Source organism: Corapipo altera, unplaced genomic scaffold (assembly GCF_003945725.1).
Source record: "Corapipo altera isolate COAL_440 unplaced genomic scaffold, ASM394572v1 1, whole genome shotgun sequence".
NCBI classification, from domain to species: domain Eukaryota; kingdom Metazoa; phylum Chordata; class Aves; order Passeriformes; family Pipridae; genus Corapipo; species Corapipo altera.
The window spans coordinates 32,386,864-32,405,627 of NW_020884873.1; the positions used below are offsets into that span (position 1 = coordinate 32,386,864).

The 18,764-nt window shown below is 39.6% G+C and overlaps 1 protein-coding gene across 4 annotated transcripts in view; it reads right to left on the reverse strand.

Annotated features, from left to right (window-relative positions):
• The window catches only part of CPSF6 (cleavage and polyadenylation specific factor 6), a 34,020-nt gene that overhangs the window by 14,726 nt on the left and 530 nt on the right, over positions 1-18,764 (reverse strand). For 2 of the 4 annotated variants that reach the window (XM_027656940.1, XM_027656934.1), the window contains exons 2-7: positions 6,886-7,095; positions 4,850-4,953; positions 4,242-4,387; positions 3,412-3,585; positions 1,808-2,312; positions 507-599 (exon numbers count right to left, since the gene is read on the reverse strand). In XM_027656940.1, coding sequence (XP_027512741.1) covers positions 507-599; positions 1,808-2,312; positions 3,412-3,585; positions 4,242-4,387; positions 4,850-4,953; positions 6,886-7,095 — 1,232 coding nt within the window. The remainder of the gene's footprint in view (positions 1-506; positions 600-1,807; positions 2,313-3,411; positions 3,586-4,241; positions 4,388-4,849; positions 4,954-6,885; positions 7,096-18,764) is intronic. The other 2 variants (XM_027656950.1, XM_027656944.1) reach the window with 1 other exon arrangement.

An 18,764-nucleotide genomic window follows, 5' to 3' on the forward strand; every position in this document is an offset into this window, starting at 1 on the left:
AGACCAGAACGCTGTAACTTTCGAAAAACAAATATAGTTATCATCTTTAAAACACTCAGTTTTCTGAATGCTATGTCAACATTTTACAGCAATTTTTTTTTTTTTAAATTTCTGGTCAAGTTCAAGGTACTCCAATTTAATCTCCAAACTAGTCATAGTAAGGAGGAAGCATTAAAGCAGAATCCTCATACTCATTACACTGTACTTTAATTATCAGCTACCTATACAGGGTTTACAAAGTCACAGAAGTAAACCTAAATTTTCCCAAAAGTTTTGCAGTGTCCTATTAGCCAGTCTCTGTGTCATAGAAAATTTGGAGAAATGTGTTAGAGACAAATGCTGAGACTGTCAAACTGGCCCACTGCTTGTTATTTCTAGAACAGTGTTAGTTCTTCTGGTAGAAAGAAAATGCAGAATAATAAGCAATGCTATCCTCTTAATTGCAAGAAGTGGAACAAGATCCTATAGCCAGTTTAGCATAAGAGGAAATGTCTAAAAATTCATACCTCCCTGAGTTTTGAGTATTATTTTTCGTGTGCCTCCCATAGAATGGAATATGTAATTTTTCTCTTATGGACATGTTATTTCCAGTGAAACGCCTATGATATATAATTAATGACAATTTAAATAGTTATGGATGATAGCTTTAACATTATTAATGAAAATACTGGACAGTAAGTTATACTGTCCTATTCCCACTCCTTCCCTCCCCAAACATTCTATAAACTGCAGACAACCTTGATTTTGTCCATCAAAAAACACCCAACACCTTATAGTCTTCTTACATTTCAGGCAATTAAGCCAAAAGCTTGAATTTCAAGAGGTTTTTTTTATATGAACATAGTATGTACAAATACCTGGGGTTTTTTAAACTTTGTGATAAATGAATCAAAGCAAAGCATCTTTGCAGAAAACATTTTAAGCCAGAGATGTGTGTCACATGCTAGCAGCAAAATTACTACTAAAAATTCAAATCTAACTGCAAAAAGTGTCTCTTACAGTTTATATCAAAATTTTCTGCGACAAATACAAAAATTAAGAAACAGCAGCAAGACAGAGATGCTTGAAGTCACAGATGAAAAAGATGTTTCAAACAAGATGTGAAACACTTGACAAATCGAGTCAGAGACTTAAGAACTCTGTCCCAGATAGGATTAACCATAGGAAAAGCCACCGCTACAAACACAGCAAGATTGCACCAAATGAGCAGAAACATCTTGACAGGAGAGGAAGATAAAACTCTTGCAGTAAATGCACACCTGGCTTTTGAGACAAACACTAATTTTTAATTGAATCCTGAAGAGAGAACAGACAAGCAATGCTGCTGGAAGATGAAAATGGTATGAGCTTGGTATGATCTCAACATATGCACATATTTGAAAAGGAAAACTCCAGAGCATTCTCAAAAGGCAGCCTGCAAAGCATGATGACACACGTAAAAGTCAGAATTTCAAGTTAAGACAGAAGCACAACTAGAAGCTGCTGCATAAGAAGTGATATATAAGTTTACATGTAGAACACACGGAATGATGACACTGCCAAATACAGTGAAGACAAACAGTTCAGAGCTGAAAAGGTAAAGTGAGATTACTGGTGTTGCATTTCAGGATTTTCTCACTGCTGCAAATATCTTTCTCAGATATATTCCCCTGGAGAAGTAAAAAGGGGCAAACTACAAGGCTGTTGGGATCCCTTCTGGCCCTACTTCTAATTGCTTCTAACATTTGCATTAAAAGGGAAAAACCAAATGCTTCTTACAAGAGGAGTAAAATCTGCTACCCGAGCACATTAGACCAAAAGAACTCACCTTCCAGGTGGCCCATAGTCACCTCTGTCATATGGTGGAGGTCGGCCATATGGATCTGTCGGAGGTGGGCCACGACTGTCTGAAGTAGGTATGCCACTATTGGCAGGTGGGGGGAAGAAAGCTGGATTCACATGTGGTGCCGGTGGTGGAGCACCTGGAGGTGGCCCAGGGAGATGTGGAGGAGGAGCAAGAGTCAGGGGTGGCCCAAGAGGGCCAGGTGGACGAGGGGGAAATGGACCCGGAGGTGGAGGTGGACCCTGCTGAGGTGGTGGTGGACCTGGTGGTGGCCCATAGCCTGGAACTGGTGGTGGAGGGCCTGGAGGAAGTGGCCCAAGTGGAGGCTGACCAAAAGGCTGTCCTGGAAACAGAACTGGTGGTGGTGGACGGTCACCACGATTAGGAGGTCCAGCTAACGGAGGTGGGAGGACCTGACCAGGAGGCGGAGGGCCTGGTGGGCCTGGTGGGCCAGGAGGACCTAAAGGTGGACGTGGGGGAGTTTGTCCAGCTAAAATAAAGAAATAAAAAATAAAAATAAAAACAAACAAACAAAATTCAGTTAATAAGTACAAAGAAAGAAAACGCTTTATCACTCTTGCCTTTTTCTATTCTAAAACCAACAACAAAAAAACAAAAGTAACCCTCACTGAACATTGTGCAACATATACAAGACATGCACGGTCCCACTTTGGGTCCAGTAGCTTAGAAAATTTTTAACTTATCTGTATCTATTAATACTAGATATCTACAAATATCTAAAGAGAATAACATTATCTTGAAAACTGACAACATCCCACCCTCCCCAAAACACAACTTGCTGTTGTTACCAAAACCCCCCCCAAGCTTACAAAAGCTAGAAAACGTTGCATCCTACTCACACCTGATGCTAGTCTTTCATATGGGGCTTAAGACACAAATACATATTAAAAATATGGGAAAAGCTATATTAGAGAAGGTATCATAAACACAGTATCCAAACCTACTTTCAGTGGTCTTTCAGTTTGAATACGTCCCTTTGACTGCTGGTAGACAGTCTACTACTGAATGACATTTACTAAAAAATACTTCAGCTGAAAAAAGAACTTCACTGCAGTGCAAACCTAATTGTTTAACAGATTTCATTCATATCAGATATCTGACTAAACATGAACACCTTTTCTTCAAATTTCTGGTATTTTAAGTGCCAACTAACTGACCTGCCAATGGACATGAATCAAAGTTGAATTTCTGATCATGTGCAAGCTTGCAATATAATAAGGAAATCAGTTACTTTACCCTCTGCAACACAGGCATTTTCACCCCATACAGCAAATCAGAACTGCATTAAAGCCAAATCTACTTCCTATCATGATCTATTTTACTTTTTTAATACTTAAAAAATATGTATATTGGAATGTATCTAAAAATGTTATCTTGCTATTAAATTTAGTAAGTACAACTCCCTGTTAAATATCAACAAAGAAACAGTCAAATCCTACAATTTAGCTGTGAACACTGATAATGGCTCATTACTGAACTGCCTTAATTTTTACCATTTCCCAAGTAAGTATGCCATATTAAAACAAGAAAACGCAAATAAAACAAACTCCATAGATGAATAATTTTACCTGGGAAAGGTGGTGGTGGACCTCCTGGCCCTGCTGGTCCAGGGAATCTGTCTCCACCTGGAATGGCACCTGGAAAACGGCCTCGACCTCTATTACTAGGCGGAAATGCTGCTCGTGAGCTTCCTCCTGGGGGACCAGCTTTACCTTCCCCAGACATCTGGCCAGACTGTGTGGCTGCAATGGAAAAGCAGAAGTGACATTACATACATCAAAATAGGTTAAAGAATTTTAGAACTTGGTCTAAAGCTTTATGCAGCGCTGAAGCATGACCCTATGAGTACTAGGCTTGTTTCTTGTACCCAAACCCAAAGCATCTGGGGAGGAAAGTGTGCTTTGCTGAAGTATGGCAGTGCTACACTATGCTCTGTACTAACAGAAGAGCACCAGGAGAGACTGCCAGTCCTTCCTCCAATGCAGCCCAAGGTCACAAATGATTAGGACTGGGAACCACAAGACATGGTGCTGAAGTACAACACAGAACCTTTCTTCCCTGTTCTGTCATAAACACAGATGGTCTAGACATTGGAATTTAGTCCAGTTTGTCTACAAATGTTAAGTTTCTAAATGTTCTTGTGCTTTTTAAAAACTACATCCCCAAGAAATTGAAAAAGCATCTCCAGCTGTTAAGAGTTGCACAAATCTGCAACCTTCTTTCAGAGAGTGCAGCAGTTCTTTGATGTATTAAGTGATTTCTTTAAACAAATATGCAGCTAGACTCTTAAGTATTTTACAGCTATTTTAAAACTGTGTAGAAGATATCATATGCTGAGGAAAAAACCTGTCATACTACTTTTTCTGTTTTTCCAAGACAGCACATAAGAAAAACTTACTTTTCCTTGACTGCATTTCAAATTGACTCAGAAACTGTTTATTACATGGAGTTACAACAGGATTCTGCCCATGCAATTCTCTTTTAGGCAACAAATCCATCAACTTTTTGGAGGATGCTTCTGATCCCACACCCACAAGGGCAAACCTGAAAGGAAACAAAAGAGTTACACCACAGTTTTTCCATTTTCTGGATATCCTGATGCTTCATGGAAAAGATAACACACAGTAAACAAAATTATACTTGAAAACCATATACAGAAACTGTCTCACAGGCCTTAGTCTAGTTTTCAGAACAGAGAAGAAAATTTATTCTAGGACACAAAAGAAAAAAACAAAACCACCACACTAACAAATCTAGCAATAGTCTTAATGAAGACGGCCAACAAGTTTTAACTTATAAAGTAGTGAGACACACAATACCATCATAAAAATTTATGCCTGAAATTTAAGTCATTAGTATGAAATTACATGTCCAACCATTGTTAGATCAATAAGCAAAGATTATCAGTTCACAGACTGACAGAAACTGAGAACTCCTTCCCCATTTTCTTACTCCTAAACTTCAGTCCACGTACACATACAGAAAAAACAAATAACAAGTTCTTACCCTTTAGACTGGCCATTAGCACGATTTTCAAAAAATTTTATCTCCAAAATATCATTTACCCCCAGTGAATGAACTGCTTCAGTTAAGTCTTCATCTGTTGTCCACTGAAAAATATTTTTAATATTCAACTATGAAAGCTTATCTAAAACATTAGGCAAAGGGCAACTAAGTTTTCCATGCATTTTGTGTGTGTGTGTGAAATTGATCCAGAGGAATACTTTATTCAGCTGTCAATATATTCTAACTTTTGAAAAGTACTCATTTTTATTTTACAATTCTCAAAAAAACTGATTTTTTAATATACATGCTTCCCCATATGCTACACTGCATCAACCCCATTCACACAGTATACCAGTTACAGTATACAAAAAAAAATTTGTAATTGTGTCACTTTTGTCTTCTGAAAGTGCAAAGCTTAAACTGGGCTAATGAAATAGCATTGAAATACTGCTACTTTTTCCACACCCAATCCATATTTTCTCCCTCTAATACTATTATTTACATACAAACATCAATTTTAAATACCTTATTAACCAGGTGCTTTTTATGAGAGCTTTGACTAGTGAGACTTCAGTGAACTACATACTATTTACACAAAAAAAGCAGGATCTATTGACAAAAGTAGGGAAACTTGTACATAAAACTATGGTTAGAAACATCTGCTTCCACTGAACCAAATCTACTTCCTGTAACTTCCTATTAATTACTATGTTATGTTTAACAATTTCACTCATATCCAAAGACACATAAATACACTAATATTTATGGGTTTTTTTCCTACTTCTATAATTCCATCACTCCTTTAAATTTCATATGAGGAGTACAAGGCAGGCTTTCAAGATTCTGAACTACTTATCCCATCTCCCTCAAATAAAAGCTTCTTTTAAAAATTCAACAAATTATTTTGCTGAAAGCTAAATGCAAAGAAAACACAATACCAACACTACAGTAAATAAATGCACTTTCTGCAAATAACTTAATTTGTGAAGCCAAAGAGTAACAGGTACAAATTACTGAACACTGCCCTACTTGCTTTAGAAATTCAGACACTTCTTGACTTGGATAAGTTCAGCTAATTCATGCAAATTTTACTGATTCCATTCAGGTATTTCAAAACGGGACAACTGTTAAGTCAACAGCTCCTTTACTTACCTATTAGCTCCTGAAATACTGTAATAACTAATGAAAAAAACACCCATAAAAGCATTTTTTTCAAGTTTAGCACTAGTAAGAAATTAATCAGAAAATGGAAAAAAAAAAAAAGAATTTTGCATGTGTGGGCCTGGAAGAATTTGATTTCACGTAAACAGGTATAAGTTTCACTTAATTCAGCTACTGACCAGCTCTTGCACTTTGTTTGCTTAACTGCAATTGATTTTAAAATGCTTTAATGCTAACAAAGGTAATTGTCTTTAGGACGACCACAGTTCAGTGAGTTATTGTAAACCTTCTTCTTGGTAGAAGAAATAAGCCTCAGGACAAATACCTGAAAACAGCTGTGTTATAAGAGTCACCGCCAGCAGAAAAAGCCCCTGGAAAAATGTGAGAAGTGATTTCAAGAAAATCCTAGAGAGTTTTCCACCTCCTTTTAAACTAAAACCTTGCACAAAAGTTTACTAAAAATTATGTTTGTTCAGTAACGTTAAAGTACCTACAGGTATAAAGTATTTCATAGTATAAACTTGTTCTCCTCTTTCATTCAGTTCTCTGGAAAACTTAAGAAGGCATTAGCACAAATATCCCTTTGTAACACTTAAAACATGACAGAAACTTGAAAGTTTGTATTTACTGAAGACTTTCTCAATTTTTAAGACATCAGAACAGCTCCAGACAGGTTCACTAAATTTCAGGTAAAAGGGAAAAAACCACAACCACAAATAAAAATAACCTCACACCACCAACAAAACCAAAATCACCTGCTTTTTTTGTACTTGTAATATTTCATATAAAACACTGTAAAGCAAAAAAATTTTACAAATAGTTATTGTCCATAATTAAAATTCCTGTCTACAACTTAATAGCAGTAAGATACTTACCCAAGTAAGATTTCCAATGTACAAGGCAATTCTCTTTCCAGTATATGTGTAGACAACATTTGGTGCAGCTCCTTTACCTACATCATCCCCAACCGATGGTGGGAGAGAATCCATGTAATCACGATCCTCTGGAGCATCTCCATTATTTGCAGATGGAGAAATTACATCATCATATAAATCAATCTGATCATGTCCACCATATTCAGCCTCCTAAAATAAAAAAAAAGACACCTTGGTTATATTTAATATTGCATGCACTCTTAAAACTTGAAACAAAAAGCTGTGATAACTGTCACGCTCCACAGACATTTTAAGTCTGATCCAACACCTACAAAACATCTCTGCTGAAAAGTTAAGTCCCAGTTTCACCCACAATAAAACATATAAAACACTTATGACAGCTATTATGTTCTAAACTGCCAGGGGAAAGAAAATACTTCTGACCACTGTTTTCCACTGCAATACTTGTGCCCTTGTAATACAAGCAGAAATCCAAAAATCTACAAGCTCTGCTCCCAGGATGATATACATTAGAAAGCACAAGTGTCATGGTTTTACCCCAGCTGGCAACTAAATACCACACAACTGCTCATTCACTCGTCCCTCCCCAACCCCCCCTGTGGAATGGGGAAGAGAATCAGAGAAAGGTAAAACCTGTGGGATAAGAACAGTTTAATAACTGAAACAAAGTATTATAATTATTATTGTTGTAATGAGAAGAGAGATAAAGAGACAGGAATGAAGTCCAAGAAAGACAATACAACTGCTTTACCACCCACTGATCAAGGCCTAGCCAGCCTCCAAGCAGTGATCAGCCCCCTTCCAGTCCCACCAGTTTATATACTGGGCATAATGTTCCACCATCTCTGATGCTTTTCTATAATACAGCAGGTACAGTGCATCTCATTTTTTCTGGCAGTTTATTATACAGTGGGGCCTCTTTAGCACATGTTACCTCCACCTCTGTTGACATTCTGGAATCTTTGCCTTCTGGTCAGTCCATGATCACTTTCAAGATTCCTGGACAACTGAGATTTCCTGTTTGAACTCATTGTGTGATGGCTGCAATCCACTTACTCCATGTAGCATCAGCTGCACGATGTGTAGAAAAGACCCTGCCTTTGAACATCCAGCCTGGTTGGGGTGCCAGGAGGAGCTGTGCTTCAGCACCAATCACCTCCAAAGTGGCTTGAGCCCCACGATTAGCTGCCAGGATCTCTTTTTCAGCTGAAGTATAGCAGGTCTCAGATCCTCTATACCCCCAATTCCAAAAGCCTAGGGGTTGACAGTATAGAGTACATTGCTGCTATTTTGTTGATCACATCCACTGAGATCTGCCAACATCCACCTTGCCATTTTATTGCCAAAAACTGAATCTCCCATGCGGGTCCCTTGACCTTTATTTTATGACAAAATCAGCTTTCAGAAGGACTATTTTCTTCCCTTTCTCAAAAACTTCTGCTGCTGTATTGCCCCACACAATAATATCCATGTACTGCAGGTGTTCTAGAGCTTCACCCTGTTCCAGTGCAGTCTGGATCAGTCCATGGCAGATGGGAGGGCTGTGTTTCCACCCCTGGGGCAGTCGATTCCAGGCATACTGGACATCCTTCTAAGAGCAAGTAAATTGTGACCTGCCCAAGGGATTGAGAGAAATGCATTGGTAATATCTCTTGTGGTAAACCACTTGGAGCCTTTGACTTCAGTTCGTATTGGAGTTCCAGCATGTCCAGTAAGGCAGCACTCAGCCAAGGTGTGACTTCATTCAGGCCACAATAGTCCACTGTTAGTCTCCCCTCTCCATTATACTTTCACACTGGCCATATGGGGTTATTGAAGTGTGAGTGGGTCCTGCTGATCGCTCCTTGACTCTTCAGTTGAATCACAGGAGTCTCGGTTGGTGCGATGCTGCCGCCAGTGCAATGTTGTGGTAGCAACCAGCATCTGTTCTTTGACCTTCAGCAACCTACAAACAGAAGGGTCCTCCAAGAGACCAGGCAAGGCAGGCAGTTGCTTAACTTCCTTTGCCTCCAAGGTTGTACTGAGCACCCACTGGTACCATTTGGGTCCTTGAAATACCCTCTCCTGAGATAGTCTTTGCCAAGGATAAACAGAGCCTCCGGGCCAGTCACAGTGGGGTGCTTTTGCCACACACTCCTAGTCAGGTTCACTTCAGCTTCCAATACAGACAGCTCTTGGGATCCCCCTCTCACTCCAAAAATAGCAATGTCCCTGCATAGCTGAATGGCATTAGGGTACCCTGTGCATTGGTGGCTACTAGAGCATTATACTCCTGTGAGCCTGACACGCTCGGCCACAGGATACATACAGTCCAGTAAACTGGCACACAATAACACACTCTGGACAAATTTCTGCTTTGTGGGTCATGTGCATTGGAATTCTTCTGGATCTGTGGGTGACTGTGCATTGCCTGGGTCATAATAAATCATCTATAACAAGCTAATTCCCCTCAGGTGCTGGACAACTCTCTGTGGTGGCCTACTTTCCTGGCTGACAAGTAACATCTTCCTTGAATGGATGCCTTTCCTTCACACTCCACAGTAGTTGCCTCCAGAGGCTGAGGGCTTGTAGCCCTTTTCCACTCACCTTGTCAATGCCCCTTTCTCTAGAAGGTGATCCCAGCTGCTTGGTCTCCCTACCCTTTAATTCCAGGCTACTAGCCTCTTACCCCAGAGTCAGAGCAGCCAGGTGGTAATGTGCTCACCTGGTCAACAGCTGAAACATTTTTGCATATCCCACAGCTCACTCCGGGATAGGGATTAAGTGGTTCCCTCTTGTTCTGCCTCTTCCTCCTGTTCTTATGATGGCCCTGCTTTGCCCTCCTTTGCTAAATGAGCTCTTTTGTGTCCACTTCTTCCGGTGAAAAGGAGTGACTGACGCTGGCACCGGCTGGTCCTCTGGTTCAGTTGCATCACCCTTTGCCAGGGTCTGAGCAGCCATAGTGCCTCTCACTGGATTTGAGTAGCTGCAAATAGTTGCTTAACCCTAAACAAGACCTGGCACACATTCACGGTTTCTGGCAATAGGGCCGTGCTAGTTTCCACATCCTAAGGATATTCAAAATTTTCAAGAGCTATTTTCATTAGCCTGGCAGAGAAGGGGAAGATGTGGAATCATGTCTCCTCCATAGGACGAGTTAACTCTTAGAGGATGAAATGGAAAAGGTCTAATTACTAACAGTTTCTAATAGATGGCTCACAAAGTACAGAGATGACGGAAACACTGAGTACAAATACCAGATTAGTTTTGTGACCAGCAATTCTGTCATATCATAAGCCAGTGTTCATAGATTCATCAAAAGGTTTGGGTTGGAAAGGACCTCAAAGATCATCTAGTTCCAATCCCCCTACCACGGGCAGGACAGCTTCCACTAGACCAGGTTGCCCATGTTAAAGTACAGCATGACAACCTTAGACCAAATTCCACAGGTGATAAACAGCATAACAGAGAGCACACACTGCAAGTAACTCTGAGAACAAGCAGAACAGCTATGAGAGCACAAAATCAACATTGTGACCAGTGACTATTAAACTAATATAATGAATGCTTACAATAATTTTGTTCTAGCAAATCTAGTCTGTTTTATTATCTCAACCCATTATGTCCCAGGATAGGTGACAAAAAAGGACTGCTACAGTTTAAGCTCAGCTGGCAACTAAGTACCACACAGACATTCACTCACTCCTCCCCCCAACCTCGATGGAACAAGGCAGGAGCATAAGTAAAAAGGTAAACCCAGTGGATTGAGACAACAACAGTTTAATAACTGAAATAAAGTAAAATGTAAAAATAGTAATGGTGATAATGAAAAGAGAGACAAAAAAAGAGAGGAATAAAGCACAAGAGAGACAAGTGATGCACAATATAATTGCTCACCACCCACTGACCAATGTCCAGCCAGTCCCCAAGCACCACTTGGCCCCTTCTGGCCAACTCCCCCCAGTTCATACACTGTGCATGACATTCTGTGGTATGGAATATTCCCCTGGCCAGTCTGGGCCAGCTCTCCTGGCCATGCTCCCTCACAGCTTCTTGTGCACATCCCCACTGACAAAGCATGGGACACTGAAGAGTCCCTGATTTACAGTGAACACTACTTCACAACAACAGTGTGTTAATGATATTCTCATACTAAATCCAAAATGCAGCACTGCACCAGCTACTAGGAAGAAAATTAACTCTATCCCAAGACAACAAGCAATGTGCAAAGTAAGGCTATCAAAACCCACTCTCAAATGAAAAAATTCTTTTCCATTGAAACATTTGGTAGAGAGAACAGACAGCTTCTACTGAAAAACAAAACATTCTAACTTTCAGACTTTTACTGGATTCCTAACTTCATTTTTATCTCCTTATTCAAAGGGGGGCAGACAGGGACAGAATTCTGTTTTGTTTCATTAACTTTAATAAATCCACGGGTTTGTGTTTATTAGACGTCTACTTATCATGGGCTACAGAGGGACTATTCTATAGCATCACTGCTGCCCCTGGAAAATTTTGGTTCAGAAAAGCATACTGGGGTTTTGGAGTGAATCACCCCCTTCTCCCTTGGATTGGAACATATTTCAGCACAGCTCTGGCCAAGTGAAATAAATTCCTTTCAGAGGCAATTTCAGAGGCAATGGAAATGAGAGTTTCTTTCCAGAAGCTCTGCTTCATGTGTTCAACAACTGCATCCTACCTGCTAAATGGGAACAGACATGTCAAGATTAATCTGTGGTCCTCCAGACAGCTTTCAGTTTTAAGTGTGGTAGGAATATTTGGTCAAAAAGGCCAGAGCAATTAATCTGAAGTAGACCATGCAAACAGTGTGTTAGGCAGTTGGAGGGGCCTGAGCTTCAACTGCCTCAATCTGCTAATGGGCTACTAACAATATACTAACAATATACTGCTCTTTTATTATAGAGATATGTTCTATCATCACCAAAGACAGACAATTAAGAGAAAAATTAAACACTGACTGTAAACGATAATAAATTCCTTACAAAAACATGCAAAAATTTGTTTTAAAACATAACATAACCTTAATCAGTGGGATCATTTAATTTGAAATATGAATGAAGTTGGGTATTGTACATTTAAATTAAGGAGCTATTTTTAAAACAAAGACTTCTTGTGATACTTGTCATTTTTCATCTTACAGTCACTGATCACATTCAGTGGTGATCAATCCCACAGTGGAACACTGCTACCCTTTTTCACTATCCTAGCAATCACTCACGATAGAGCAATGCAACCTCTGAGACAGAGGCCCCACCGAAACGTCTACTGGAAGGAAGGCAATAACTTCTCAGTGAAAAACAGTGGTCTGAGAAGGCTTAAGAAAGCCTAGCAGTGTTTAATGTTAACCTTCAGCTTTTATATTTACTTTCACAGTTTGCTTTGCCAACAGGCAAAAGCTAAACTTCAAAAGCCTGCAGAGGGTTCCTGGACCCTTATACACTTCTCCAGAACAGAAACTGCCTTACCTGGTTTTGGTATCAGAGGTATTTCAGCATCCACTATTCATTTTTGTATCTAGAAACACCCCCCCCCCCCCCCAAGATAGAACAGTTCAAGTTACCAGATATGACAGATAGAGAAAAACAAGCTGGATTTCATAAAAAACAGGCTGCAAAGCTAGGAATCATTGTTATAAGCCAAATATATCCACAACCATCATCAGATGTTCCACTGCCTTGAACATATGAAAATATCAACTGCTGCTTATACAGAGAGTATAAATAAAATAAATAATATTAATAAATAAAAAACCCAACAAACAGGTAATCTAAGTTTCAGCATTGTCAATCAAGTAGATTTAATCCTCAGTAAATTGCACTGTCCCAACACTTCAATCAAAAAATCCCTCATTCTTAAGGTAAGTTTATTACCATTAATTTAAGTAAGGGTTTCATATTTCACCTAGTCTGTCCAGTTCTCAGTTTGATTCGTCCTATCGCTGTAGCTAATGAAAGTAGGTTCACAGAACTGCCTGGGACAGGCCTAAACATGACATCTTACAGCAAGATTAAGGCTGATGTCACGAAGAAATGTAATTCTAGTCATCTATGTATATGAATGATGACTTCAGAGAAGTAGAATTTAGTCTTGGTAGACAGATCCAAACAGGCAACCACCAGTCTTACAGCAGATATATGTACACTAACCTATTTTTCTGAGGTCAGCATTGCCAAAATACCAAAGTAGGTGGCAGTCCACAGCTCTGCTACACTTCCCTAGCAGCAAGAAACTCCTCTGAAACAGATCAAGTCTGTATCACATAGGCTTTCAAGTCACCATCAAAACAGGAAGAGAATGATTAGGGCAGCAGAGTCTGCATATAACTAGGGGAGGGTGTGGGGAGAAGGGCAGGCAGAGCAAGCAAAGTGCCCAATAGCATCATTGTCTTAATTTAAATCAATACACAACAGAAAACCTGATGTTCCCTATAAATCTCTTCTTGCATCACGCTGGTTTTGCAGCCAGCATGGAATTCATTCAGTTACCAGTCTGTCTGCAAGGTGTGTGCTTAGATGATTAAGAATGATCTGAACCAGCAACTGCAAGCATAGATAAAAGAGAGTTGTCCTGATGGATGTTGCACAAGACCCAAAAACCCTTTCTCCTTCATACATGTTCCACAGAAATTTACCTAAATACACCCTTCCTTCCTAGATGCAGAAAAGTAAGGAAAAAAATACAGGAAGTATTACTTCTCTAGTCTCAGCTATTTAAACAAATGCTCTGCTGGCACCAGGAACCAGTTTTGACCTCTTCCAACTTCCTTAGTTACAAGAAGGATATCGAGCATGAAGAGGAATTATTTCTGCTCAATTATAGTAATTCACAATCTTGCAGATAAAAATGCTAAGAAATAAAGTGAGCACCGCTGTTCTGGCCCCCTTTGCAACCAAATCAAATTAGTAATGCATTTCCAAAGCCTATGTTTTAACTAGACCACAGTCTGAAACACTTTATCATTTTTTCTTGAAAATCAGGACTGAAATTTCACATTCTGTGCTAATCAGTGGGACTGGGTGAATGGAAAGATATGTTCTCAAAAACACAAGCCAGACTAGCTGCTACACTTCCAGTTACTGAGCCTTTCCTCAAAATTTTGTGTTTTGATTGCCATTTGCAGTGTTTTGCAACATTCCAAAATGAAAGCCATAAACACATGGAACTTCACATCATGTTCAGAAGGGACAAGCTGAACATGTAATTTCTTTTTGGAACTTAGCAGCCATACTCCTCTGAGTTGCAGAGAACTGCTCACTTCCTTTACAAATGCTGTTTTGGAAATGACTTGTGTTGTCGTCATCAAAATTTCTTTAAGCTGTACCTATATCTCTCAGACTTGCTTTCTCTACACAACTCTGCTCAACTTAAGAGTCAAACACTCACACCTCCAAAAAGACATTTAAAAAAATCAAATTAAGTAATTAAAATTTCATGAAACTTACTTTTGTTTCTGGAAAAAAAATAAAGAAAAACTAAATTATCCATGTTCTCCTTTACCACTTTTCTCACTCAAGTTACAATATTTGTGGTCAAAAACTCTGAACATGTTAGTATCCTCACTTTTAAATTAAAAAAACGTTTGTAGGTCCTGAAGAATAACATGTTAAAGAGATAAAAATCTTTCTGGTCTTGATTAGCTGTCTGAACAAACAAACTGAAACCCTAACAAAAAAAGAAGGCCTTTTATATTTCTAAAATAGCACGCTGGCTATGGCAGAAACATCCACCACAGTACACAAGTTTGTCAGACCATGAGATTCTCATTAACTCTACAGACCCAAATGCTCTTGGTTCTACAACTCGCACAGCACTAAAATTTAAGCAACTTGATGTCTTCCAACTAAAAGTTGCAGAGTAATTACAGAGTTACAAAGAATAACTAAAAATTCACAAGTAGTCAAAAGTATACATTAAATATAGGTAGTATCACTGTTCAAGTTAGAACAAAGTGAAGAGGTGCCAGATAAGAAGGTCTCAAGTTTTCTTTGTAGTTTGATATTTACAAATATACACGTTATCTCTTTGCTGGGCCCCTTTCAGCCCTGACAAACTACAGATGTTGTAATGTACTGTGCATACATTTTTTAATGCATGTAGGTCTACCAGCTTATGTTTTTTATGATCTGGACAGCCCTCCTGACTAGAAATTTATTATACCACAACGTGTCCACCTCCTCCCATGATAAGACAATTGTCTTCCCAATATAAAGGCTGTTTTTAATAACCAGCTTTAATTGGCCATTAAATGCTAGCTTTTATTATTTATTACACAAAAAAAATTTCCTGTGTTACAGACCAGAAGTCAACAGAGCAACTAACACACTCCTAAGATACTGTAGCCAGAGTTTTCAGATAATTAGACTCTTAGTTGCTTATTCCATCTAATTCACTTATTATCCAGTCACAAAATACAAAGTCAAAACTCTTTCATTGCTAATTTGTTAGCATTTAAATATCAAACTAGAACACTACAGGCATGTTTAGATATATCCACAATGCAACTATTCAAGTTTACTCTTTAAGAGTATAAACAAAGCAAGCACTTTTTCTACACCATTAAAATAAGATATCCTTAAATTCTTTTTCATCCTCTTCTTGGTCAGAAAGATTTTTATAAGTATATATGTGTACGATAAAAAGTTTTTTACTGTTTAATGACATCCAGAGCACATGTAGAAAAACAACACCCAAGCTTAAGAAATGCAAAACTGATTCAGAGCATCGGAGAACTCGAAAAGGTGTCAAATCTTCAGGATCGTAGAAAGCCACCCTGTTTGCTGGCCAGAGTTGCAGGCAGCCTCGAGTCAGACCCAAACTGGTTCCTTATTATCTCAGTATCATGCACTAATACTCTAGGTTTTTGTGTACAAAACCACACCCGAGTATTTGCTAAAGCACCCCTAATCTTACAGTGGGTCTTCTGCCATGGAGAGAATGCCAGCCTCAGCCGTTTGTATGCAGATAACAGTTGCCACAGGCAGCACGGATCTCTTTTTCTTGAAGAACAAGATGTGTAAAGTCTAGGGAGATGCTCAAAGTAAAGTATGCCATAAAATACTTATTTTTTACAGGTCACAAGCAATGTGTGCAGGAACTATTACATTTATGAGACTATCATCTCAAAATGAGACGTTAATAGAAAAGGCTGCTGGACAGGGAAGCCAGCTTAAAAGAACAAAGTGAAAAATGACTCAACCAAGTTCTCAAAGAAAAAGAGAAAAAAAAGAAAGCACAATTAAAAAAAGATAAATACAACTGGTCAGAGCCAAATTGACTAAAGCTGTAAGCCCAAGGACAAAGAATACGATTATGATGAACAATAACTCAATAAAAGAGTAAGAGGCAACACTGACAGACACAGTTTTGATGAGCTCCAGATGGAATAGGAATGATGCATTTTCACTAAAAAGATCTGACTTCAAGTCAGTCAGCTCATTGCAACTAACACTAAATGCAACCCAAAGCAGTTCACTGTTGTCATCCATCTTAACCAGCTTGTAAACCCATGGCTCTGTGGTCTTTATTTCAACTTGTAACCTGCGGTTCATTTAGCACTAATCAAGCAGAACATCCCTCCTCTCCTTCTGTTGGAAAAAAGGCATTAAAAAAATCCCAGAGTAGCCTTAAGGATGAGTATCTTGAGGCCCAGAACAAGATAAAACAACCAAGGGAAGTTTATCCAGTCACAAGTCCTAAATCAAGCATTTATCATAGATGCAAACAAAAGTTTTGTCCCAGCTTGTGTGTAAGTAATTATACACTGCATATAGAAAAACAGCAAAGCTACCCAGCATATTTTTCAGTCCCTGCTACTGTAAAAACCAGTGGAAAGAGTTCCTACAGTCCAACTCAAACAAACACTAGTAAATCACATTAATGTAGTGCAACACAAGCAAAAAACAATAGTTCATTGCTTTACAAATAAAGCTAATTTTTCTTTACAAATATGGTGTTGTGTAAAATGTTCTCTACATAAACAACAATGCAAATCACTTTCTCCCTATTTCTTAATCGTCATCTTCACCCATCCACAAGCACACAGAACTATGTTCTACCTTATCAATTTAAGCTGTCAGCTCCAAATTACAAACAGCATAGAGGATCTATTACAATGATGCCATGAAGAATTAAGTGGTAGAAGGTAAGGCAGCAACAACTCACCTTCTTTCATATTTGACAGAAAGAAAAGGGAAAGTGCAGAGGTGTCAATCTCTCAGAGCAAAACTTTTGTCTCAGAACACACTCAGTTCAACAATACTACTTAAAATAGAAAGTCACAAAAATGAAATTTGGAAAAGAACAAACAGCAGTTTTTTGCAGGGGTGTGAAACAAACAAAAAACCACAAACAAACCTCCCAAAGCAAACAAACAAAACCCTCAAAGTCAAATTGATGGACAGGGGGCACTAGCCTCTCCTCACCTTTCTGACCTGTATTTTGCAAGGTTCACAAACTGAAGCAACAGATTGCAGAAATGCAAACGCAGCAGGAGAGCAACTGGGGCAACTATAGCGAAAAAAGCAAAAGGGTTTCCTGCCTGCTAGAATAAGCTAAACTAAATTATCACAAGGCTCTCTTCATCTGTGCCACCATGGCTATAGAGAACATCGACAGTAACAACAACCTGAGTAGACCAAGAGCGTGTGAGTGAAACTAATCATCCCCACCAGTTCTGTTCTGGCAGGGTCTGTCTGCACTACACTTACAGCACACAACTACTCTGCTCTAGGGCTTCTGCACATATGAGTTTTCACAAACACCACTGGATCCAAATGAGGGGTTTTCCCCCTGAAAAACTTGATTTATTGTTAGTTTTACCTACAATTGATTAAAACAAACCAAAGTTATTATGGGTTCATTCCCATTTAAATTCATATAATGGGTCTTCAACTGTAAGGGAGAAACCTTCCCATGCAGACAAACTAAAAGCAAATCAGTCCTCTTCATCATCTCCTCTTAGTATGGCATTCTTTTATAATATACCTTTACGAGATTAGTAGTACTTCGAAATACTGTATCAATAAATATCTAAAGAATTAAAGTCTTCTGAGAGAGTTTCAAGTTGCTATCCAAATTACCCGTGAATTCCACAACCAGTTCTCTGTAGGGCAGGCAGGCATATAGCTGTGCCCTGTAAGTGCGTGAAAGTGCAGTTGTTCCCGGTTATTTATGCTCTAGGGCAGGAACAAAGCAATCTAGGGCAACACAATCTGGAGAAGGGCAGGACTCGCTAACAGGACAGATGGCATGCGAAACTGATATAAACATCGACTTTCGGTAGGAAAGTTGGCACATGGCTTTTTGGGAAAGATGAGGGGTTAAAAAAAAAGCACCATAAAAGTGGACTACTTATAATCTAGGGAAGTTTTGTTTATTTCATCTACGCTTCCTGAACGAAGTACGAGCTCGTTCTCTAAAAAAGCTTCTGCAACTTTTTAAACGCTAAGATAATAACGAATTAGCAAAAAACCCCAAACAAAATATAAAAAGCAGGACAGTTTCTCCAGGGCTTCAAAATAAAGCCGCTCTAGTTCCGCCTCCCCCGCAAAGCGCGGCCGAGAAACAGCCACCGCTCGGCGGCCTTTTGATTCATCTGCGAACAATGGCAGCGCTTCCCCTCCGCCACCGCCGGGAAGGGGCCGCTCTCCCACCGCATCCGGGAGGGTCCCGTCGCCGAGCCGGCGCGGGAGAGCCCTCTGGAGCGGCCCCTGAGAAGGAAGGGAGGGCGGGAGGCAGGAAGAGAGAAAAGCGCGGAGGGAGGGAAGGCGCTCAGCCCCGGCGCGCCCAGCCCGCCAAAGCCGGCCCTGAGCGCGGCCGGGCGCGCTCCCCGCCCCGCGGGCCCGACCCCGGCCCCG